We start from the raw sequence: 23,653 nt of genomic DNA, 5'->3' as shown, positions 1-23,653 counted from the left end.
TAAATTCCCTAAATTTTAAGAAGCGCATGCGAAAGATAGCCAAAACTTTCAATTTGGATATATGTTTTTACAATCCATGATAAAATTATCCTTAACTCATTCCATTTCTTCTACATTAATAAATATAAACTTTAAGCAACGTTTTTTCTAAGCATCTTTTGGAGATTTAAGGAGATAGCTTAAAGTATGCTCAGATAACAAATATATTACTTATTGGCTACCTCCACCAATCCGTCGAGCAATATAAGAGTTATAGGCTTGATTTTTGGTATATACGCACATTTTAAAACTATCTTTCAGTCCTAAAAATTTTACAATAATCGCAGTGTAAACACTGGAGTTACACAAGAATGAATTGTGTATAACATCAAGTTATGAAGAGAAGCAGTACGTTCTTCGCGAAAAGAGCACAGCTTGTAATGCTTGTGTATGTGTGTCTGTGCACACGTATAAAAGAAAACTGGAATGTATCTAGTTGCAGAGTATCTGCTAGTCGAGCTACCAGCACTAGCGCACTCTAAGTTGTTACTTTTTTGGGGGTTTGTTAGTTGCATACAATGCGTGGTTACATCTTTTATCTTTAGCGTATTTTTCTTGTTTAACATTCACTATTTTTTGTTTTTATTTGTCACTTTCTAGCTGAAAGTTTGTTTTTTGTCTTAACGAATCGCTTTGTGCTGTATGTGTGTGTGGGTGACATGAGGCGTTGTGGCAGCCGCGAGGAGGGGATTCGGGGGCATGCGTTAACCGCAACAAGCCGCAAAGAAAAAAAAAATAAACAGCCGTTACTTGCTTTTCAAAATGTAAATACATTGGCAGACACCTGTTTATGGGGTTTACATTAAAGCGCGTCTCCCCAACTCGGACTCAAACTCGGACTTCGATGGAGCCCGAGGGGAGCGCCTGGCGACGTAGGTGGCTCGCTTGTAGCCTCAAATTGTTGCACTTGCCATTGTCTGTGGCATATCTGGCATGTAGTTAGTTTGTAGCTTGTCTTGTGCCGCAGCTAACCAAACAATGCTCAATGCACCGTTGTTGGCTTGATAAAATCTGTAAATTTGCCCATTTGCTTAGCTGGATAGAAAGTTCAATTTGAATTCAATAAAACGATGGATGATGATGCACAGTGGTGCTCAAACCAGACATGAAGTGCGCAGTAATAACTACAATTTCCAATTACCATATTTCAGATAAAGTGGAATATTGTAAGCCAAAAAGGGTAACATGCATTTCTAAAAACTCAATCGGTCTAGATTTACAGTTGAAAGTTTAGAAAATGAGTTAACTAAGGAAGTTCGAAACTTAATGAAGTAAAACTTTTTGGAATTTCTTACATGATAATTGAATACAAAACTTATTTTCAAATTGGTAGTCGATGAAAAATACAATTTTGAGTTTCTAGGAAAATTAACTAGGGGAGGTTAGAGCCTTATGTTCTATAACTTTTAATATGAATTAAATTGTAGAGCAGAATTAATCCAAAACCAAGTTTCCAGAACTTGAAGTTTAGAAGGATCGCTTTTAATCTTTACACATAAATCGCTTTGATTTTGAGAATGTTATGGAATTTTGTGAGCAGCTTTTGGCTTTTGGCTGGCGGCGAACAGCTGACATTAGATCTGAACTCTGCCGTAAACAACAAAGCGGCAAAGTTCATAAAAACTCAACAAATATAAACAATGGAACAGGGCGCAAAAGGGCACAAATATGTATACAAATCAATGTGTTTACATATATATACATATATAGTATTCAATGTATATAAAGAATGGTCTTGCCCAATTTCCAGCCCGTATGTAAAATTGAAAACAAATAACTTGCCACAACAAATGGCTGCTAAAATAAACACGGCAAGCATAACTTCTGCATTAAACTGGCCGAAGGAGTCCTCTTGGAAATGGGCTAAAGAAACGGAAAACCGTATTTTGTGTTTTCTTTCTTTTTTGCTTTTTTTGACTTTTTCGCAAAGGTGTAAACAAAATGCTAGGAACACATCATGCAAGCAGCATGAGTTGTGACGAGGCAGAGTGTTAAAAACTACCTGTAAGATACGCAGATACGTGAATGCCTAGCTATATGTACATGCATGCAGCAAGGTGCACGCTGCATGTTGCACGATGGATGCTGGCTGCATGCTGCATGTGGTCATGGCGTGCCGAATCGCCAGGCATGAAATGTGGAAAAACTCCATGAAATGGGCTTTCGTCAAATTAGCGTGCCAGCGTTAACGAGTGCGAGTGTGTGTGTGTGTGTGTGTGTGCTGCACTGTGGGATATTTCGCACTTTAGGCTGGCAGTTCAATGATGTTCTCGATTCGCTACCTGAGCGACTGACTGACTCTTTGACGCACTAACTGACAGACTTGATTTATTTGAACGGCCTTTTGTAGCTATGTGATGTGATATTTCCATACACCCTGTACGCATAGAATGGTTGAAAGGTATAATTAACTTGTGCAAATGTATGTCACAGGCAGCAAGAAACATTGTCAAAGCTCTCGTCTACCACACGACCTCGATGAATATTGATATTATGATAGTTTCTCGTAAAGCATACATAGCTAAAGTTTGTTCTTCTAGAAATCTCGCCGTTTTCTCCGAATCTATAGATATCGGTATGTCTAAGTTTCATATATTTTCACAAAGCATAAACAGATAAAGTATATCTCCCCAGTTAGAAACCTTTACGCACATCTCCCAAAATTGCACAGAGCTATGCGAAATATAGCTATAATTCTTGGTAGATGCTTACAAAAGTATGTCATCTTTAAGCTCTGATCAATCGGACAGTTAGCATTAAAGTTATTCAAGAATCTTTTTTTTTCTATGATGTACTCTACGCCAGCACAAGAGCTGTACACAGGGTATCTCCTAGTCGTGCATACTCTTGCACTTGTTTTTATCTGAATTTGCATTTGCATGCCCTGTGCAAGTGCTGGAAGCCTTGGTTCTTATCTAACGTAAAGAACGCTCGTCGCTGACTTTAGCACTTGATCCACACACAGTCACACACAGACAACACACACACACACAGTCGCACACACATATGCAAGACTCACTGGGAGACTGCCGTATAAACTGTTTAGACTGAGCGTCATAAATACTCCCGTCGTTTAGTTTTTACGATTGTCGGCTGTCTTTGTTTGCCATAGACGCACACACACACATATATATATATATTCGCACACACACACACACACAACCATCCTGAGATACAAGTTCCAAGTATCTTTCAACGTATCTAAATGCATATACAAGTAAATGCCGCTGCCTCTGAAGAGTTGAAGTGCCAGAGACCAGGGCTCACAGCTCACAGCTCAGAGCTCAGACAACAGCCTCCTGCTAAGATCTGTTGGCGACTCCTGCGTACTGTACCCCAGCCCGAGCGAATGCCATCCCAAAAACAGGTCCCCGCCAGGGCCAAAGTTTGCGTGCCTTGCAGACATTTTTATGGTTTCTGCTGCCTGCTGCCGGATCTGCCCCAAAAAAAAAAACGAGAAAATTACCAAAGAGAGCATTTATGGGGGCTCAGGTAGAGACCAAAATTTAACTCTGCATTCGGCCAAATGCTGACTTCAGAAGCATTGAATATTGGTTTCTTTTTTTGCAAAACTATTTCAACGATTGGATTTTATAGCGAATAGCCTTTAATGCCAAAACGGAAATTCCTCGAGCAACATTCCTGTGGTAACTGAGATTATCTCCTGTGCCCAAACTTAATTAAAGTTAACCAGTCTGACTAAACTATTTTATGATAATATTTAACACTCTACTATTATAAATGGACACTCTTTGAATTTGTAATATTAACATTAATGGTAAATTTAAAGCTCATGGTATTTCTAATGTTAAAGGTGATGTTAATGTTGCTGGTTTATGTTTATTGCCAAATCCACAGAATTATTTGTAATTTTGTTAAGATAAATCTGGCTTTCATAATTTGTCAACTGAGCTTAATCCTAATGTTTAATTTGCAGCTCATGTTACTGTAATGTTAAGTCCATTCAACTATTTGTACTTTTGCAGGGGTATGCCAAGATCATATTTGAGGAATTAGTTGATACTAGCGGGCATTGCCCGGCCTTGCCTGTGGCAAATTCTTTCAATGATCATTAAAAATGAGTTTTAAACCGTTCGGATGAAAAACAAAAACTTTCATACAACTGTTATTCGCCAATTTGCCACTGTTGTGGGTGGAATTTTCAAAACAAGCTTGACTTCTGCGATAGATCTTTGGAAATTAATTCGAGGGCTAAACGTCACCCACCAAATCTTTGGCCCCCATTTCGACCAAGGAGGAATGGAAATACCCCACAAATGAATTTGAACAAAGATCTTTCAAAATTAGTTTTAGAACAGAGACATGTCTCTGTATGGAAATCTAGACTAAGTTTCCTTTAAACCTATTTTCTTGTGGATCTATTAGATCTCTCCAAGCAAAGACCGTTGTTTAACTTCATCCCCTTCTATTCCTCCTTTGGTCTCTAAGTGAGGCGTACTCACATAAACTAACCTGAATGACTTTTCTGTCTTGTTCCAAACTAAATTCGAATTATGTTTCTCTAATTTATAAGGAAAAATATTTGCCACTCCACTTAACTCTTCTCTTATAAATGTGAAAATATTTATGAATATACCCGATACACTGCAACAAATTTTCCACACTCTATTCTTCAAATAGCACTTCCATTCATGGGCTTCTTATCAATTTCAGCTCGTTTTTTGTACGCTTTGAGCTGTGCCGCTCTCGAATATGCCCGAGGAAGCGCTTCCAAGTCCAACTCCAGCTCAGATCTTGGGCCATTCAAGATTTGTGTGTCTCAGGTATACGGGGCCGGCGCTTATCTAACCTTATCTTACAACACTTTGCCGTCTCGTTCGGGTTGTTTGGCTGTCTTTCGGTTGTTTATGACCTGCGCCTTGGCGTGGCATCATATTTCAAAAAATTGCCCCCAACAAGTGCATTTGTTGTCTGCTCTTTTTCAGTTTTCCGTGTGTTTTTTTTTTTATTTTATTTCATTTTTTTTTATCTTTGTCTTTTGTTTCCATTCTCCCTCAACGTGGACTCTCTTCTGGTAATTCAATAGCTCTGGGCCTCCACTTGAGCGATGGTTCGCTGGCTTGGGCTGGCCTGGCCTGGGCTGGGCTGGTGCCCAGCTGGGGCATCCAGGATGTCAACCGCAGCTTAACGCTTTCGAGACTGCGGCACGCTCGGCACATCCGCTGCTTGAAATTCTGTTGCCTCATTATAACGAGATTAAAGTGTAATCACAGCCAGACGTGTGCTGGTCCCGACTGTTGGCTCTGCCAGAGTCGTCTCTCTCGGGATTTATTTGGTTTTTTTTTTTTGTCTTTTTGGAACTCGGAACTAAAGTGCCAACTTCCTGTGGCCGCAGACAAAGCAAACGCTTCAGCGCTCCTGTTCAGTGAAAGGGTGCCTAGGTTTGTTTTTGTTTTTACCTTTCTACATGTGTCTTTGGCCTATTCTTTACCGTCCGCCCCGCCGCACGTCTCTTGTTTATTTAAATGTCATTTAAGCCGCTTAACTTACGTCGCTTTTTATGACAACATTTTCGGGCTTTATGCGCGAGGCCCCATTTATGAGCGTGAAAATGAAAGTACTTTCGTCATCTGCTGCCTCACTCACTAATTTACGCCCTCTCTCTCGCTCCCTCCCTCTCTTTCACTCTCAACCTCTATATGTCTGTTAATATTTTTGTACAAAATTATAGCTGTGCAGCACTTTGACGCTTACGGACGTAAATTTTGGGCTTTCGGAATTGTGCCACGATTAAATGTTAACTTTTTTTCCTTGACAGCTGATTATCTGATGAGTAAGCGACATTTAGAGTTGATATTTCGTACCCATTGTTTTAGATGTTATGATATATATAAAGTAACTTTATAACAGATCCTGCTTAAGATCTTGTTGAGTCAACTCAATTTAAATAAATTGGAGAAAATATGTTAAGGCCTGGTTTTTTAAGCTAAGATGGCGCGCTGTTATTAACAGCTTAACTTGCTTTCAACACTTTGCGATTCTCGTTGAGCGATTATCATAATTAATCTCATGTCAAGCAAAATATGTAAGCAACAACACCGCAAGCTACTAATACTACCATAAGTATTAACATTAACATTAATAACAACGTGCGCGTTAACATAAATGTTTGCATTAACATTATCCTTTACTTTTACATAACATGAACATTACCAATAACATAAATGTTTGCATTAACATTAAAGTAGCCTTTAGCATGCACCTTAACATTAACGGCATGCTTTACTTTAACATAACATGAACATTACCAATAACATGCGCATTAACATAAATATTTGCATCAACATTAAAGTAGCCATTAGCATTCGCCTAAACCTTAACGATATGCTTTACTTTAACATTAACATTGATGAGAACAGCATCTTCCTAGTCTTGCTATTTAGATAAACATTACTATGAACATAGCCCTGAGCATTGACTCTAACATAAGCATTATGCTTAACTTTAACATTAACCACATTCACTTTTTCTTAGTTTTTCTTCTGCTTTGCCTTTGGATTAGCGAAACTCACCTGCATTTAGCTGCACGCCCGGCAACACCACCGAAGATTCCGCCTTGAAGCCCAGGATATTATCCGCACCGGAGTTCGATGCTTCTCCAACTACTCCGCTGCTGCTCGATAGCTTCTCGGCGCCCATGTCCAGTGTGGTGGCTGCATCCAATTCCATATCGATAAGCGTGTTGCCTTTGAACAGTCCCGCGCTCCGATATTCCTTGGCAAAGGGCGTGGCACCCAGTGCCGCCCCCAGCAACATGAACAACAACAAGACGCACATTTGCCAGCAAACGTAGCGGCACATTTCACATTCAGCGGCTTTTCTGGTCCACATCGTGAGAGACAAGTACAGGGGACACACGGCTAGGCATAAATTGCTATTTGAATTATTTAGTGAAGTGGCCTCAATTAACGGCACAAAGCGCGCAAAAAAATAACACAAAAATTAAACCTCGTCACATCAAATTAGTTCAAGTCGCGCTCCGGACTTGACCAGAGCTAAAATTCAATTATGTGTCGGCTTTTTTTTTATATTTCTTTTGAAAATGAAAAATTATGTCACCAATTAGCGAGACTCGATTTACGTGTTGTTTTTGCTGTTTTTTTTTTACGGGTTTTCGTTTTACTTTTTGACACTGCAAAGATAAGAAAGGGAAAGCGCAGGGTTTAGTAGGCTTTTTTCATATATTTCAGAATTTGTATGTTTCTCAAACCCCTAAGAGTATTGCGTACTAAGTACATCTACATGGTCCAAATTTATATGCAGGTAGATATATTTAGAGTATCAAAAAAGTTCTACCTGTAATGAACTATTTGTACATTTGTATATCCAAAAGATCTAAGAGAGAAACAATATCTTGAAAAAAAAAAAACATTTCTGGTTCTAGGAAAACCCCATTTATTAAAAACTCCGATTCTATTTCGAAAATTAACATTTTCGGGCCTCCCCTGTCTCATATTACAAGTTACTTGGAAAAGAAAATTAAATCTTTCCGGAAATAGGAATCCTTCACATACAATGCTCAAACTGTTAAATGCCTATAAAATAATTTTAAGTATATTTTAAATTATGTTTCCTTTAAATATACAAAGGTAAGTTTACATTATCGAGGTATTACTGCACTACTTTTTAAGGAATTATAAAATCACAATTCAGAAAAAAATAATCAAATATGCATACATTTAAATTATTCAAAATTGAGCATTGGAAGTAAATGGATTAACGGAAATTCTTCCACACATTTCCAACAGCTGCTGCTGTGGCTGCTCAGACTTACGCGCGGGCGCGTCAGCAAATCAATTAAAAATGCAACATGTGAAAAGGCGTATGTATGTGTGTGTGTGTGTGTGTGCTTGCGCGTTTATTTCCATTACAAATTCCCATAGGCTGTTGGGCATGCGCTGAAATACGCACAAATTTCCACAATGAAAAGCGCGTTAAAGCAGAGCCCACAATGAACAATAAACGCATAAACGGTAAACCAATTGCCGCTACCTGCGCGAGCCCACAAAACGCCCGGCGAAACGCCCAAGGGCGACACACGCGCATACACACACATGCACAAATTGAAGACGCGCATTCAAACTGTGAATGATGCGTGCGCATATGAATGTCCACACACACACGCGGATATACAAGCATGTGTAAAGCGCCGTTAGCGCCGCTCATAAATGTCAATGCAAAATGTTGCTGCTGCTGCTGCTCCCTGTACATATGGTGCGATCGCCCTATCTCGCTCTCACTTTCACTATGAAGAGTCTTTTTTTTTTGGAACATGCGAAAGATGCGACTGGAAGCGTATTTTATGCGAAAAAAAAGCGACAAAGGCCAGCAATATGCATTCGTGTGTGTGCTGTATTCCCACACGAAACGAGTTTTTCCAAATATTTATGCATTACACCAACAAAAAGTCCATTAACAATGCAAACACACACACACACACACAAACGCCTAAAGCTAAGAAGCGTTTTTAATATCCGGCAGGAAGAACAACAAAACAAGCGGCAAAATTGCTGCATTTGTTTATTATTATTGTGTTGTTTGTATTATTGTTTATTCGCGCTGCGTACCTTCTTTGCAGCAATAAATTAGATTATTTTGATAAAACTCCAATTTCGATTTGGCACACACACAAAAGAACAATAAATAACGCGCGTTGAGCTGTTTTTTTTTCTCCCTCAATTTTGCGATTTAATAACGGTAATGCTAAAACAACAAAACTGCGCGCAATTCCGATTCACCGACCGCACGCTACGACAACGATCTTCACAATAACAAACCAAATGTTGCACAACAATGTGGCGTTGACGCACAGCGCGTCGCTTGGCAACATGTTTACATGTGTGCTCGATTTTGCGCAGCTAACAAACGATTATAAGGTTGGGCTGCTTTCAAATTTATCGATAAGTGTGGTGAATTTCATGCTCTTTGTCTACATTGTTTGAATTGGACTGTAAATACGTTAATTTTTGAACAGATTCATTCCAAACTAGTTTATTACTATGAACTGCACTTGAAAATATTCAAGACCTATATTTTTAGTCATTGGGTTTTGGTCGTCAATGCTTTACGCCTAGCCCTGATTAAATGGATTATTTTATTCAATTGAACAGGATACAAGCGAATACAGTTATTAATAAACGACTATAAAATATGAATAAATGAAATTTGGACAATAATCAACCCGTGTTCTCGTCCAACTGGCGACGATGTTGCATTTGCAGCTCGAAGCGTCGATTAGAGCGCACCCCGCGTACAAATTCACACCTCTTCTCCACCACGTTGCGCCCCTTAAACATCTCCATGTGCCGCTGGCGACGTGACTCCAGTTTATTCAGCTTCGATTCTCCGGTTTTTAAGTTTTGGCCGGACGTCGCGCTTGCAGCCGGAATGAACAACTTGGGCGCCACCGCAGTGGACAAATTGAATGTCGGCTTTGCATTGTTGCCCGCCAGGCCAGAGCGTATCGGTATTACGGACTTCGGCTGTGCCACGCCCACAATTTTACGCGGCGTCGGCAGCTGCTTCTGTCGCTTCAGCTCCTCCGGCTTCAAGGGCGTTAGAGTATAGCTGGGCACATCGATTTTCTTGAAAGCACGCGAACGCTCTGCAGCTGGGGCCAGCTTCTTGACTACAGACTTTTGCGCCGAGGCAATTGTTTGCTGTTGCTGCTTCACGGCTGAGTTGGTCAGCACCTTGGCGCGCACCGCCTTGCGCTCTATATGCTCCACCAGATTCTCCATTTTTTCGAAGTGCTTCTGATGTATGGCCGCGAAATTGGGTAGCTTGGTGCGGGCCTTCAGCTTGTTGGGCGTGACTGCGGCCTTTACAGGTGGATATTGTTCTGGCAGCGGAGCAAGATTAGAAGCTTATAGAATCTTATAGAAATTAGCTGAAGATGCACTTACTCGGCTTAGGAATTCGGCTGACTTGATGTCGACTCTCATCCAAGGATTTTGAACGCTTGCGACGCTGTGTGACGTCTGAAACAGATCATATGGTATTATAGAAATTCAGATATATACGGATATATTAAACTATTTGTACCGATATATTGATTGATTGACTGACTGATTGATGATTAACTACCTTTTACGAAGGTTGCAAAATTGTAGTTTGTAAGTTGAATACAACCTTTCTTTCTTTTAATTAAGTGGACCCCAAGCTCGAATTTAAGGATTTCATCTTTTGACAAATTCACCCGTCCAAGTGGAATAAAGGCGCAAAAATAGCACTTAAAACAGTTAAATTGATCTACGATTGGTTTGGTTTTTTAGATTAAAATCGCAATCAAGGTCGCACAAAGATTTTAGAAAGTGAATTTAAGGCCGATCGGATGGTAAAGAAAAAAGTTTTAAATGTTTTTTGCAATTTTTCCCCACATGCTGTCGGAATTTTCAAAAAGAGCCCGCCTTAGCGTGCACTTGGATCACACAAGTAGCTAAAGTAGGAAATTCCACCCAGCTCTTACGGTTTGGCCTGAGCCCCAATCAATTAGTCAATTGGAATAAAAAGCTGTATATATATATATATAAATTGCCGTTTCCAGTACTTACGGCTGTTGTTGAGTGCATCCCAGCGTTTATCGATTTCACTGACTACGGTCACTTCGATGGGACTGAAGAAGGAGACAGTCTTGGCCTTGGTTTCGTTCAGTCCGGATGCTGATTTGGAACGCTTGCGTCGTGAAGCGTGAGGCACTTCCAAGTTGTTGTTGTTGCTTTGCGCAGTCAATGGGAATGCAGTTGGGCTGGTTGTGAATTGGAATTTCGGCTTGGATTTGCATTTGAAGGGTGTGGGGAAGCGATAGGCTTTGCTGGACGAGGGGCTCTTCATGTGTACGTCTGGTTGTTTTGGTTCTTCATCGTCCGATTTTCCTTCAAAAATACTTAATGTGGGCATATCTTCATCCACATTTGACTGTTCGTCAGCATCAAAGGTTCTGTTTAGGACGCTTTCGGGCTCGCCATCATCATCGTCCACAGCTAGTGTGGGCATTTCATCGTCCTCGGTGAGGGGCTCCTCGGCGTCCAGCGGGCACAGGCCCAGTTCATCCATATCTACTGCTCTTACTCTAACTGCTTGGTGTGTCTTGACTGCAGCATCTGGCTCCTGGATAGGAGCAGTTGCAGCTGCAACAGCATTTCCAATTATCTCCGGGCACATTGCCAGCTCAATCTCGGCTGCAGTTGCCTTAAGAGACTTATGATTTTTTCCAACAAGGGATTGTGTTGCATCCTCATCATTGTCCTCGGGCTGCGGCGGCACTGTGACAGCTTCTGCTGCGGCAGCGCCTGCATCTGCTGTGGCTGCTTCTTCTGTGTCAGAGTCTGCTTTGGCAAGCTGTGCAGTGGCAGTCAGTGTTACTTCCAGCTGCTCCGCCCTTTCTTTAATCTCCTCCCTATCGCCGCTCTCCTCTTCTGTTTTTGCCTTTTTGTTGCCCGCGCGCTTGGATTTACGATTGCGCTTGCGCGAATGGCGACCCACTTCGGCAGCCGTCCATTTCTGTGCCGGCTGATCTTCCTGCTTCTCCGGCTCGACAGCGGCCGTGTCCTTTTTGTCCTTGCTGGCCGAGCACATCAGACTCCTTTCCACAATATCTCCATAGTCCATAGGTGGACGCACGCTCTTGCGCGCGCTGCGACGCGGCGTCTCACTGGCCAGGCGGATGGTAGCAGTGGGTGTTTTCGGTGCCGCCATAGACACATCATCCTCGAGCACACTGTCACTATTTAGTATCTCTTCATTTCGCTTCTGTTGCACGGCGCGTCGTGTTTTTTTCGCCACAGGCGTATTGGTGGCGCCTGCAGGCGCTGATTCCTGCGGTAGCAGGACGCCATTAATTTGAGTTGCTGTGTGTTGGTTGCAACAGAATGTGGTTATTTCTAACACAATAAGACAACAATAAAACGCTATATGCATTTACCTGTGTTTATTTCCATAGTTTTTTTCCACAAATTATTTTACACAATTCAAGCGTCTTTTTCTTCGTTGCGTTCAAAATGTTCTAATGTAAAGCGAATGTTAATTAACATGCATTATGCGCGCAATAAACAGTAAAAGTATCGATGCTTGGTTTTATGAGCATCGATCATGTTGAGTACACGCTTATCGACAAAAAAAAAAAACGGCAATTGGCAGTTGGCTTTGAAACCAGTTATTTATTTAAAAAATACTATTAAACTGCGTGTCCATTTAAAATAATAATGACAGTTTTATGATGGCATCAACGACTAGCAAGTCAAATAAAAAAATACAAAACAAATGGCGTGAAGATTAAATATGATTTCATAATGCATAATGCTTGTGGCACACGTTTTAGCACTCATCGCTCTGTATTAAAGGTGTGCTCTGCCTGCTCAGGGCCAATTGATAGGCAACCTCAAAAGCCTGGCCCAGAGTCAGGATTATTTCGTTGGCCAGCTCCTGTAATAATGCAGAAATTAAAGCATACACTCGCTCTATCAGAATATGCAAGAAACAAACCAAATTGTCAACCATAAAGACATGACAATAATGCAGATCCTGCTCTTTGGTTATATAGGCGAAGTAACGCATGTCCTCCGCATCCTGGCAAACACAATTGATGTTCTCAATATTATGCGAGCAGATGGCAGTCTGTAAAGGAGATTATTGATTACCATTTAGAGCTGACTTATGAAAACTGAGATGCGCAACCTTTGACTCATGATCTATAAACTTGACACCAAGGCAGGAGGCGGCAATATCCACCTTGAGACGCGTTTGCAGATTGGCTGCCTTGAGATACTTTGTCGAAGTGGTGCAGTTTTCCAGCAGACTAATGTCACTCACACTTGACGCTGATTTCAGTTTTTCATCGATCTTAAGCTTCTGAATGGACTTGCGCGTCGAAATGGTGCCCTGCAGCTCCCTTATGACAGTTGAGCCCAGGTACTGCAGGAATAGATGCTTTAGCAGCTGTCATAATATACATAAGAAAGTTACACACATAAACGGAGTAGCGTATTTCGCCGTAGACGAGCGTATAGGGCGAATGGCACCAATGGGAAGCCGGACTCGGTGTTTGACCCAGCAGCAGCTCCGCTGGATTGCGTATGTGTAGCGATTGTCTGTGATCTTCCAGAGAGTTTGGCTGTAGTAGCTCACTTTGCGGATCCGACTGCTGCTCCATGTCCACCTCATTCGCATCCGGTTCCTGCTCATGCTCATGCTCCTGTTCCTTTTCCACCGTGGATACTTCATTACCGATATGCTCAAAGATAGTATCAATCTCAGCCCAGACGCGTGAGGCGCTAAAATCCTCGCCAGTTGTGGAGAAGCGCTGCTTGGACAGACTGCGTCGTGGATTCAGCGCATTCACGGATCTCACCATGCTGGGCGAACGCAAGCCGCGTCCATCCAGAACGTCCTGTGCCAAATTCAAAGTAGAACCTTTGAAGAGTCCCGCAAAGGGCATATCACCCACGAATTCCTCCACATGATCCGAGCAATATGAGTTCGTTGTGCCTGTGGAGTCGTCCATGCGTGGCGGCTGCATGAAATTAAAAATTGTCGTCTCGGCCTCAACGACAGTGGGTGGCGGACAGTCGGGCGTGGGCGAATGACAAACAATCTTGTTGTTATTATTATTGCTATCTATATGAGAGCTGGACACCAGACGCTCGCTGATCCTGGGCTTTAGGTTTTCATAGTCAACATTTATGTGAGTGCGTGGCATGGGCACTGGAGATTGCAGCTTCATTTCCACATACTGAGGCGCAGCTCGTTGGGGCGCTGCAGCTGTGAAGGCAAGCAACTGGATTAACTCAAACATGACCGCAGTTTATGGGTAAACTTACAGCTGGTGCTGTTGAGGCTCTGCTCCTCGCTGCTGGAGCTGGGCTTGAGCAGATTAATGTACTCATAGGAACGAGAGGGTATGGAAGCATTTGAAAAACTATTGCTCGACTGAAGTAGAGCGCTTTGGTATGGCTGCTGATAGACGGGCTTATAGCTGATCCACAGCTCCTGGCGCGGCTCCAAGTTGTGCACATCGTTCACCGACTTTTGTGGCCGTATGGGTTTCATGTCCAAATAGTTTGCTGGCCGTTTGGTGTAATTGTCCAAAGAGCTTAAAGAGTGCGAAAGTCCATTTGGTGGATGGTCTTGCTTTCTACTGTGGTTAAGTTAGGGGTTTTTTGAGGTGGGGTGGTAGTTGAAAGTAGTTGGAAGAGAGATAAAAAAAGAAGACCAAAACCGTTATATGAAGGCGTTTCGATAAAAAATGAAATTACCAACCAATTCTGAACTGATGTGTGCTAGTGCGTGCGTGCGTGTGTGTGCTTGAGTGTGTGTGGGTGTGTGAATGGTGGGTGTGCGAGTGCGGGTGCGTGAGTTCGGTATGAGTTCTATGTATTCCGAGCCATGAGCATGAATTCTGGATCTGGAGCTGAGTTGAGCTGATCTGATCTGAGCACACATACAAATTAGTGGCGCTTGCGTTTGATGGTTAATTGAGTTCGCAATTAGAACAACAACAGTAACATGGGGGGCGTGTCACATAGTCAGTTAGTGCGTTGGCTTACTTCCTCAGCTTCGATTGATCGCTTAGCTTGGCTTGATTCGGCCGCTGTATGTTCTTTTCATAGAGACGCTTGGGCAGCGCAGATTCGCTTCCATTCTCCATAACCAGATTGTTGACCAGCTGCGTCTGGTTTCTGCGCAACAGCTGCGCCTCAGCCAAATTTGTAAATTCTGAAAGCAAATGCGTAGGCGTTAGCATTTCGTTAGAATTTGAAGAAAATCTAGCTTCAAGCTGCCGAAGATTGAATACCCTTGGAGACATAAAAGATGGCGTAGCTAAAAAGTACAAATTAGAGATACAAAAACCCAATTTCTCTGCTAGCGGACACCGCCCTCATTCTCTCTCAAACCATCATAAATTCAACCACACCCATTCGCCCTTTATCAGGCGGGCATTCCGGACAATAATTACACAAAGGTCGCTGTCTGCCCAAGAGAGTTCTTACTGTATACAGTAGAATTAAAGTAGCTATAGAAGTTATATGCTGGTTGATTTTACAATTTGGGAGTATAGCGAGATATTCAAAACGAAAAATAGCCCAATATTGGGCGGCGAGTTTCACGAATACTTTGCCTACAAACAGATGGACATGGCTGTTAAGAATATATATGCTTGGATGGGATCGCAGATATCCCCTACTATGCGTTACTCAAGAATATAGTGTGCAAGACCATAATTAATCGAAACACAAACCGTTGATGACGGCCACAATCTCGTAGGTGACGTGTGGCGGATAGTCGGCGAGTATTTCTAGTGCAGTGCGTCCATTGCCATCTGTGGCATGCACATCGATGCCAGCTTTGAGTAGCGTAACCACCACCGACTTCTTGCCGCAGAGCGCTGCCTCATGCAACGCGCTGCCCGCGTGGGTGAGTATGTTGACGTCAACGCCGGCCGCGAGCAGCGTTTCAACCACTTTTTTGTGCCCATTGCGGCTGGCCAGATGCAGGCAAGTGTGCGTGAAGATGTGCTTGGTGGGCGTGGCGCTATACTGATTGGAATAGCCAAGCAGCTCGGACAGGTTGTCATCCTCAACATAACGCCGATAAGGTGCTATCAGATCGGGATCTACGCGCAGCAGCGTTTGCACCGCCTGCAGCCGTCCGAACTGGGCAGCCAAGTCCAGAGCCGTCTGAAAGCTATTGTTGCGTATGGTGGGATCGGCGCCATATGACAGGAGTATGGCCACAACAGCATTGTGTCCATGCTGGGCGCCCGAATGCAGCGGCGTCTCGTTCTCAATTGTTTGTGCGTTGGGATTGGCCGGCATGGGGCTGTGAAACAGCAACATTTTCACAATATCCTGATGGCCAGCCCAGGAGGCCAAGAAAAGCGGCGTCGAACCGCGCACATCGGGCACATCCACCTGGGCATTGTGGGCCAGCAGCAGGCGCACAATGGCGCTGTGACCATTGAGGCAGGCGTGATGCAGCGAGGTGTAGCCGTTGACATCCTGGCAGTTGATATTGGGGCTGCGACGGAAGCTAAAGGAAGAGCAACAATCAAATTTCGAATTTCTCTATATAAATACAGTGAAAACTCCCATAATAGGACATGAGACGTCGCGACAGTCTCTTATGAAGCAAGTAGAATTTATATTTATTTAATTATAGCTGTAAATAGTATTATTGAAAGAAGAGATATATATACTATTCCGATTGCTTGTGTATTCTATTTCGCATTGAAAACAAAGTTAGGCATATGTGAGTGTTATATTTTACTGCGAATTATGAACATTGTGTACATATCGTATTTCCATATACTGTACTTCGCGGTCCCAATCATATGCACATATGCCTCATGATATTTAAGTAAGTGGATAATCAGTCTACTGTGGTCTAACATATGTATTTATAGAGGACTGCCTCAACATGGATTTGTTCCAAAAATAAACTCTTTATTTTTCATTGATTATCGCAGCCGAACAATGAAAATGCCTTTTATATGAACAAAATTAGAAAAAGGGTTTGAGAGTTCTCACGTTGAGTGAGCTGTTCGTTATGAGAGTTTTCACTGTGCCTGACAACAATTCGCACTCACCTGGACAGTGGGCCATGCCGCTTGGTCGTCAGCTCCAATAATTTGCCAACGATTTTTATATCCCCATTGCGAGCTGCTTCGAGTAAATGCTGATCCTTGCCCATTGGAGTTCTTCGAAAGCTATTTTAAGAAAATTAACAAAAATACAAAATGAATTAGAATGAGATCATAGCAACTCCCCACACCGCCCACACCCTTTCAGTGTAAACAGGTCTTCCTCGCCGCCTCATCAGGTGGCAGTCAGCTGTTTGGCCCACTGTAAACGCAGCAGCGCACGTTCCAGATCGCGCACATTCCGATGGTGCACACACACACACACACATGCATATATAATGTATGTTTGTTTTTATAAACGTGTTGTATTTAGGGCCTATTCTTCCAAGGTCATCGCACGGCATTGCCACCCAATTTTCACCAAAAATAGTTCAACTTCTCATTCATATACACTTACCGACCGATGTTCTAACATTTAATACAGCTTTTTAGAAATTAATCACTTTACACTCTATAATTGCTAATGTCTAAAGTACACGCACATGAATTCAATCAAACATTATTGTGCCTGCTGCTTATTGTAGAATGATTAATTAAATCATTTGGACGTGGAAGTAAGAAGCACTGCATACAACAGTCTACACAATTAACAAAATGAAACAAAGTGGCAAGTGGAATGATCGTTAACAGGCACTGTTAAGCTGATGTTAGCTCATTTTTGCGTACGTTGCCTCACTTTTGCGTCATGCATTTGTTATCGATGCTAATCGATTCTTTCTTTTTTGTAGCAATATGCATCGATGTTTTTGCTACAGACGCTTTATGTACATGTTACATTTGGTTAATTTTGTTAAAATTTAATTCTAAAATATACGCAACATGGAACAAACTAGTCCTGTGAAGCCCAAGCGCAAAGATAAAACCGAAGGTGAGTGGAAGCATACGTATCTGCATTTAAGTAGCCAAGAACAGCGTGTAAATGTAAAAATGTGCCGGCACAACGAGTCCAAAGAGACCGCTCGCCCGTGTGTGTGCGTGTGTTTAGGTGTGCGCGGCCATACATTAAAATTTAAGGTATGCCTCCCCTCTATTTAAATGCTTAATGCAATGTCATTCATTGTGTTGCCCTTGCAGACAAACTCGTGGACACAGAATCGACGCACCGCGAAGAAGGTCCACAAAAGAAATTGGCGCGGCTTGGCGAATCTGTGGAAGCAGCTGCTGGTGCAGGCGACGCGGACGTGGAGTTAACTCTGAATAAAGCTTATCTACAAAAAGATGTGACGCAATGGCTGCAGTCCGCATGGGCAAAGCAAGTGCCAAGCACAAAGGAAGAGACAACTGGTGCACAGATCTGTGGAGAACCGTTTCAAATATGCCTACTGCCTGATCTGCTAGAGAGGAATAACCCCCCGGCTCTGGTGCACGAAATGATCAACAAAGTGCACTGGTCACGCAAGCAAATGGATCTGTACGAGTTCTATCAGAGCACCGATCTATCCAATATGCTCGAGTGCAGGCTGCTTGCCAATTTCCTGCAGTTGCTGCGCAAACAAGTGCGACCCTGGCTGGAGGAGATAACAAATCTAAAGCTGGACTACGTATCCGCCTCGTGCAGCATGTACAGCTGTGGCGACTACTTGCTGGTGCACGATGATCTGCTTAAGGATAGGCAAATAGCCTTTATCTATTATATGTCGCCTTGGCAGGACGTTGAGGAGTGGAACGAGGAGCAGGGTGGCTGCTTGGAAATCTTTTCCAGCGATGATCAGTGCTATCCACAATTTCCGGTGCAGCGCAAGATTGCACCCAAAAACAATCAGTTTGCATTCTTTAAAGTCGGCTCACGTTCCTTTCACCAGGTGGGCGAGGTGACCACCTACGATTATCCACGTCTCACCATCAATGGCTGGTTTCATGGCGCCACCAACGAAGCTTTCGCCGCGGACTCCTCGCGCGCCTTTCCCCGCCTCAGCTACCTGCAGCCAGATATCAATAACAAGCCCAAATTGGGATTGCTGCTGAACGATGTCTACTTGAAGGACGCCACGCGTCGCAGCATACAGAAACGCATCGAGGAGAACTCAGAGATTTGCTTGTATGAATTCTTCAAGCGCGAAAAATTTGAATTAGCACGCGCGCAACTCCTGAACGATGATTCGCTCACATGGCGACGACAAGGACCCGCCAATGCCCACAACTACGAGCTGATGGATCTAAGCAGCGCGAAGGGCACAGTGCAGGAGCTGCTACAGCTGTTTCGCAGCAATGCCATGTTCCAGCTATTGCGTGATTTCACCGATCTGGACTTGTATGGCGTCGATGCCATAACGCCCACTTGCAGCGTGGAACTGCAGCGCTGGTCGCACGGCAACTACACGGTCCTGGGCGATGGCCTGGTCAGCGATGAGAACACACTCGATTTGGTCTACTATGTAAATGCAGCGGAGGGCGCGGCGGTCATTACATATCTCTCACCTGAGGTAGAACAGCGCGCTGCTCATGAGAATGGCTTAGATCCGGTTGCCGATGGCGACCATAGCATTGAGCAGGATGAGCAGGAGGAGGACGAGGAGTGCCACGATGATTCAGTGCTGCTGACAATAACGCCTGTGGACAATGCCTTAAATATTGTCTATCGCTGCGAAGGCACCACCAAGTTCACCAAATACGTCTCGCGCAACACCCCGCTAGACAAGGGCCCAGTGTTTGTAATATCCTGCAGCTATAGGGAATAATTACAAGCAAATTTTCTCAATATGCCGCCGCATGTACAAGCCACAATTTGTTGTTTAGACTGGCAATGCACAAATGTTTTTTCTGCTTAAGTTTACTAAAGACTTGCGTGAATGTTGTTTGTATTCAAGTGAGAAAAGCACTAAGAGAAATGCCCAATAAAGTGATTGTATAAAGAAACACAAAAATGCAACAATTATCTATTAAATGCACACCTTTCGATATGCGCACAATTTATAAAACAATTCAATTAAAATGCTTTAATTTTTATGTTTTCCATTTGCAGACAAATACCGCATCGCCGCCACGATTGCGTTCATTGTGGTCATCGTCGGGATTGGCGTGCCCATGTGGTGGAAAACAACTACTGTTTACAGGTGAGTCATCCCAGCATGCTACAGTGAAGGCTCGCTTTGGAGAACACATCCGCTCTTTGAGTCTTTTTAGAGTTGTTCGCTGAAGTCAGCCCAAAGGAGTTGTTCGTTTCATTAGCCAAGCCTTGACTATATTTAAATGAAGATTATTTAAATTCATGTTCTCTTCCACAGAGTCAATTTGCCTTCCTCGGCGATTCAGCGCCTCAGTGACCAGCCCATCAAAACAGCTGTAGAAGTGGCCATCTACACACAGCAGCCAAGTCGCGCCCAGCTGCTCATTACGGAGCTGCAAAACGCATTCAGCGACAGCGGTAAAAGCACATTACACATCAACCCACACACACACACAGTTGAGCAATCACTGACCATTTCCATTTAGATATCTGGAACGTGAAGTTCAAGCAGCTGTCGCCATTTGCCAAGGCTGCCGAAGCGCATACGCCGGCTGCTCTAGAAAAGTTGCTGCTGCAGGCACATCCGCAGAGCGTGGGCGATTTTATATTCATCGAGTGGCCCAGGCTGGAAGATGAATTGCTGCTTACTACGGAGCGATCGGCGCTAATGCGTAGCGATGTCAGTAAGTAGCTTGTTGGGATGTAATTGTCTGTACTCATTTCGAAGTATGTATGAACAAGGCACCTGCGACCTTGTAAAGCTTGTCGCTTTGTACAGGGTATATACTAGCCAGCAACATTTAGAGATTAATTTCCTTCTGTTCTTGTTTAGCTTCAAATAAGCTGGCACAGCTGCTGCACTCAAAAATACTGCAAACCTATCGCATCAACCAGATACTCAGCACTGATGAGCGCTTGGGCGCCAAGTCAGAGGCACCACAGCCCGCCTATGATGTTGTTATATCCGTGCTAAATCCCAAACCTAGACTAACACATGCTCAGTGGAATGTGGCCTTGGCTGCGCAGAGTAAGTGCACGTCCAGAATTTGTTGACTCCGCGCTAATCAATTTGATTTACAGCATATATAGAGCCCTTCTTGGCGCAGATATCGGACATATCCAGCTACACGGTGCGCACGCAGTGGAAATATCGTGTTGCAATTGAGGCTGAAGTCAAACAGGTGCGAGACCAAAGCAAATTGGGGCGTCATTATGCACTTCAGGAGTCGGCGTTGCCGCACCTGCTCACGTCCATTGCGCAAAATCTGAGCGCTAGCATTACAGACAAACCTGTCATCAATCTAGTTGTGTACATAGCGCCCTGCAGCACCGCACCGTTGCACATATACAACAGCAAGAACGAGATGCTGACGCGTGACGGTGTCGATGCCTTCATATCGCCACCCTGGGGCGGTTTTATAATAGCCAATCCGCCCGAGCGCGTATGTCTGGCTCATGTGAATAATGAACCGCCGCTGGCCTTTTATGTGAACACAAATGATAATATGCAGGTGATGCTGGATCAGCTGCACAAGCTCTTGGACATTAGCAATGAGGTGCAAATGGCGGGCGTTAAAACGGTAGACATCGAACAGCTGGCCCCCAGGCGCTGGGAATACGAATCCTATATGCGTCGCAGCGCCATACGGCACATTGCCACGGCCAGCAATACGCTGCAGAGTCTCGTCAAGCTGCTAGGTAAGGCATTTTATCTAATTAAATGGCTCATAATTTATATATATTTAATACACTTCCTGTTTGCAGATCAAATCAGCTACATTGTGATTGACGACAAGGTGGCCACCGCCATAACCAATTCCTATGTTGACATTCTGGCCGCCAAGGCCGCCCTGCTCGAGCATCGTTTACTGGATGCTTCGGCGCTGGCCAAGCGCGCCTTTGTGGCCTCGGAGCGCGGCTTCTTTGATGCCAGCTTACTGGCGCAGCTATACTTTCCCGATGAGCAGAAATATGCCATATACATACCACTCTTTCTGCCCGTCATGGTGCCGGTGCTCAGCTCTTTCAATATGCTGCGTAAATTGCTACAGCGCAAGCGGAAAGAAAAACAGCAGTAAACGAACCGCAACGAAATGGCGCTGGTCAACCAAATGATAACAAATTTAAAATTAAACAATTAAACAGATTCTTTAAGTGTTTTTAAGGTCTAGTGTTTATTTTTTTTGGTACTTTCAATTTGCCTCACGCCATTTTCTTGTATGTTCTCTTTGTTGTGTAATTTTCTGTCGAGCATAAACTGTAGGCGCCTGCGCAGACGATATAAGCGACTAATATGCGTAGCCACATATTTGTTAGGGTATCTTTTGGCTTTTACCCAAAAATTGCTGCTAGTGCTGCTACAAGTATTACTTGTCTGTATAACTAAATTTTGATTACTAAATCAAAGCGTTGGCGATGCCCAACCCTAGAGCAAATTGCACTTTATAGCACCTTTTTTTTTGATGACTTATTGTTGTTTAGGTGCGATATCAGTGCAGAAATTTTTGATGTCAGGGCTGAAAGATGCCACGCACACAGACCCTCCGGGCCAATCGCCAATTGCCTTCTTCGTGTGAACATGGCGCATAGGTCAGAAGCGGGATGCCGCCTCATGATGAGTGTCAAAACAAATAACAAAAGCTTTGCCAATTTTACGTTTTTTTTTTTTTTGGTTTTTTGGCATGATAAACATTGTATGTACTCTTGCAGACAGTTAACTGAAAACAAAGAGCAGCCATGTTCGGGTAGTCGAAGACTTAATACCTTGACAGACTTACGAGTATTCATGGAGTTTAACTTAGCCAACATCTTGTCAAACGTCTTGTGAGAATATCCCAATTGTATGTAGGTAATTTAATTAATATTATAATTAATGTTATTATAATTTTCCTGCTCAACCCATCCCTCCCCATTTCCTCTGTCTGTCTCTCCTCTCAGTCGTTTATCGCCTCTATTTCCCACATGTCTCTTTTTATCAGTTCTGCTGCTGTCACTCTAAACTCTCTTTTCACTTCCTCGCTGGGTTCCTTTATCTGTGTCTAATTTCTTTTCTTGCCTTCCTCTGTTACTTAACATACGTAAACTCTTTTTTTTTAAACATCGCCTTTCTATGCGACTCTCAAGCAGGGCTTTTAAATATTTATGATCAAGGTGCTGAAGTCGTGTTTCCAAAGTATTTTATTTGAATCACGTGATATTTGAATCAACTGAACAACAAGGAATCGGGTTTTATTTTTGGGTTTGTCTTTTTCAATATATATCTAGTGCTTTAAAGGAGGTTGATAATACTTAACAATAATAATAATATATATAATTGTTAATGCGGCTGAATATCTATATACATATATAGAAGATTGATTGACTGACTGATTGGGGATCAAAGCAAAGCCCAAACCTTAGGTCGAAAGTAAGCACAAAGTCGATGTTTTGAAATGTTTGATCTCCACGTTGAAGAAACAAAGTTTGACGTCATGCGCCTGTAGAAAAATGGCTGAGCGTCGAACTAGGAAGCGACTGGTTGTTGGTTCAAGTCCAGCAACAAATATCGATTACTATATTTGTTAATTTAATTTATTATTATATATTTGTTTGTATCAGCCATATGATTTACTTAGAGAAGTCCGGAACAAAACGATTTTAATATATTGCTAGGAGCCACAGCTGTCCTAAGAAATGAACAGCATACGTGATCTCCCCACATCTCTCTCTCTCTCTCTCTCTCTCTGGATTAACACGCATGGCTAAAGCATTTCTCTATTAACCAAGCCACACAAATAGTATGAAAATAGGAGCGTTTCCTGTTTGGTGAGGGCATTCAAATTGCATGCTAATGCAAATAAATAAAAGAAATAAAAAATAAAAAAAAAACGCGCAGCTGTCAAAACTCGTTAAACATTGAATTGGCTTTGGTTATAGGCGCCGATCGGGAGGGGGTGGCGACTATGGGCATTAAAAAACTAAATAGTTAATTTTTAATTGCGCATGGCTCGTTGGCTCTGCGCAGACGGGGC

General features: G+C 43.0%; 4 protein-coding genes across 10 annotated transcripts in view; 1 reads left to right on the top strand and 3 right to left on the bottom strand.

Annotated features, from left to right (window-relative positions):
- The window catches only part of LOC115761585, a 48,158-nt gene extending 39,354 nt beyond the window's left edge, over window positions 1-8,804 (bottom strand). The window contains exons 1-2 of the mRNA XM_030703375.1: window positions 8,628-8,804; window positions 6,573-7,192 (exon numbers count right to left, since the gene is read on the bottom strand). Coding sequence (XP_030559235.1) covers window positions 6,573-6,891 — 319 coding nt within the window. The 5' untranslated portion in view covers window positions 6,892-7,192; window positions 8,628-8,804. The remainder of the gene's footprint in view (window positions 1-6,572; window positions 7,193-8,627) is intronic.
- Window positions 8,805-9,124: 320 nt separating this feature from the next.
- Window positions 9,125-12,167, bottom strand: LOC115761764. The gene is made up of 4 exons (XM_030703676.1): window positions 11,984-12,167; window positions 10,614-11,909; window positions 9,966-10,040; window positions 9,125-9,901 (listed from the first exon to the last, which is right to left on the bottom strand). The coding sequence occupies exons 1-4, from the start codon at window positions 11,997-11,999 to the stop codon at window positions 9,237-9,239; spliced, it is 2,052 nt and encodes a 683-aa protein (XP_030559536.1). The 5' UTR covers window positions 12,000-12,167; the 3' UTR covers window positions 9,125-9,236.
- A 50-nt stretch (window positions 12,168-12,217) lies between these two features.
- On the bottom strand, window positions 12,218-17,263 carry LOC115761763 (ankyrin repeat and sterile alpha motif domain-containing protein 1B). Of its 6 annotated transcripts, none has more exons than XM_030703671.1 (9): window positions 17,094-17,251; window positions 16,643-16,762; window positions 15,296-16,086; window positions 14,604-14,772; window positions 13,878-14,191; window positions 13,028-13,818; window positions 12,736-12,972; window positions 12,544-12,675; window positions 12,218-12,483 (listed from the first exon to the last, which is right to left on the bottom strand). In XM_030703671.1, the coding sequence occupies exons 2-9, from the start codon at window positions 16,744-16,746 to the stop codon at window positions 12,376-12,378; spliced, it is 2,646 nt and encodes an 881-aa protein (XP_030559531.1). In that variant the 5' UTR covers window positions 16,747-16,762; window positions 17,094-17,251; the 3' UTR covers window positions 12,218-12,375. The 6 variants fall into 6 exon arrangements, 5 of the variants coding, with proteins under 5 accessions (XP_030559531.1, XP_030559530.1, XP_030559532.1 ...); XM_030703670.1 differs by having other exon boundaries at window positions 12,219-12,483; window positions 13,878-14,194; XM_030703672.1 differs by having other exon boundaries at window positions 12,219-12,483; window positions 13,878-14,149.
- Window positions 17,264-17,424: 161 nt separating this feature from the next.
- On the top strand, window positions 17,425-21,807 carry LOC115761765 (prolyl 3-hydroxylase sudestada1-like). 2 transcript variants are annotated; one of them, XM_030703678.1, is made up of 7 exons: window positions 17,435-17,564; window positions 19,659-19,749; window positions 19,921-20,060; window positions 20,129-20,326; window positions 20,476-20,670; window positions 20,724-21,341; window positions 21,408-21,807. In XM_030703678.1, the coding sequence occupies exons 1-7, from the start codon at window positions 17,516-17,518 to the stop codon at window positions 21,719-21,721; spliced, it is 1,605 nt and encodes a 534-aa protein (XP_030559538.1). In that variant the 5' UTR covers window positions 17,435-17,515; the 3' UTR covers window positions 21,722-21,807. The 2 variants fall into 2 exon arrangements, with proteins under 2 accessions (XP_030559537.1, XP_030559538.1); XM_030703677.1 differs by lacking the exons at window positions 19,659-19,749; window positions 19,921-20,060; window positions 20,129-20,326; ... (1 more) ...; window positions 20,724-21,341; window positions 21,408-21,807 and adding an exon at window positions 17,771-19,568 and having other exon boundaries at window positions 17,425-17,564.
- Window positions 21,808-23,653: the final 1,846 nt, after the last annotated feature.

The sequence above is a fragment of the Drosophila novamexicana genome, unplaced genomic scaffold (genome assembly GCF_003285875.2).
Source record: "Drosophila novamexicana strain 15010-1031.04,08,12 unplaced genomic scaffold, DnovRS2.1 tig00000485-arrow-pilon, whole genome shotgun sequence".
NCBI lineage: Eukaryota > Metazoa > Arthropoda > Insecta > Diptera > Drosophilidae > Drosophila > Drosophila novamexicana.
This window is presented reverse-complemented; position numbering and strand designations above follow the sequence as displayed.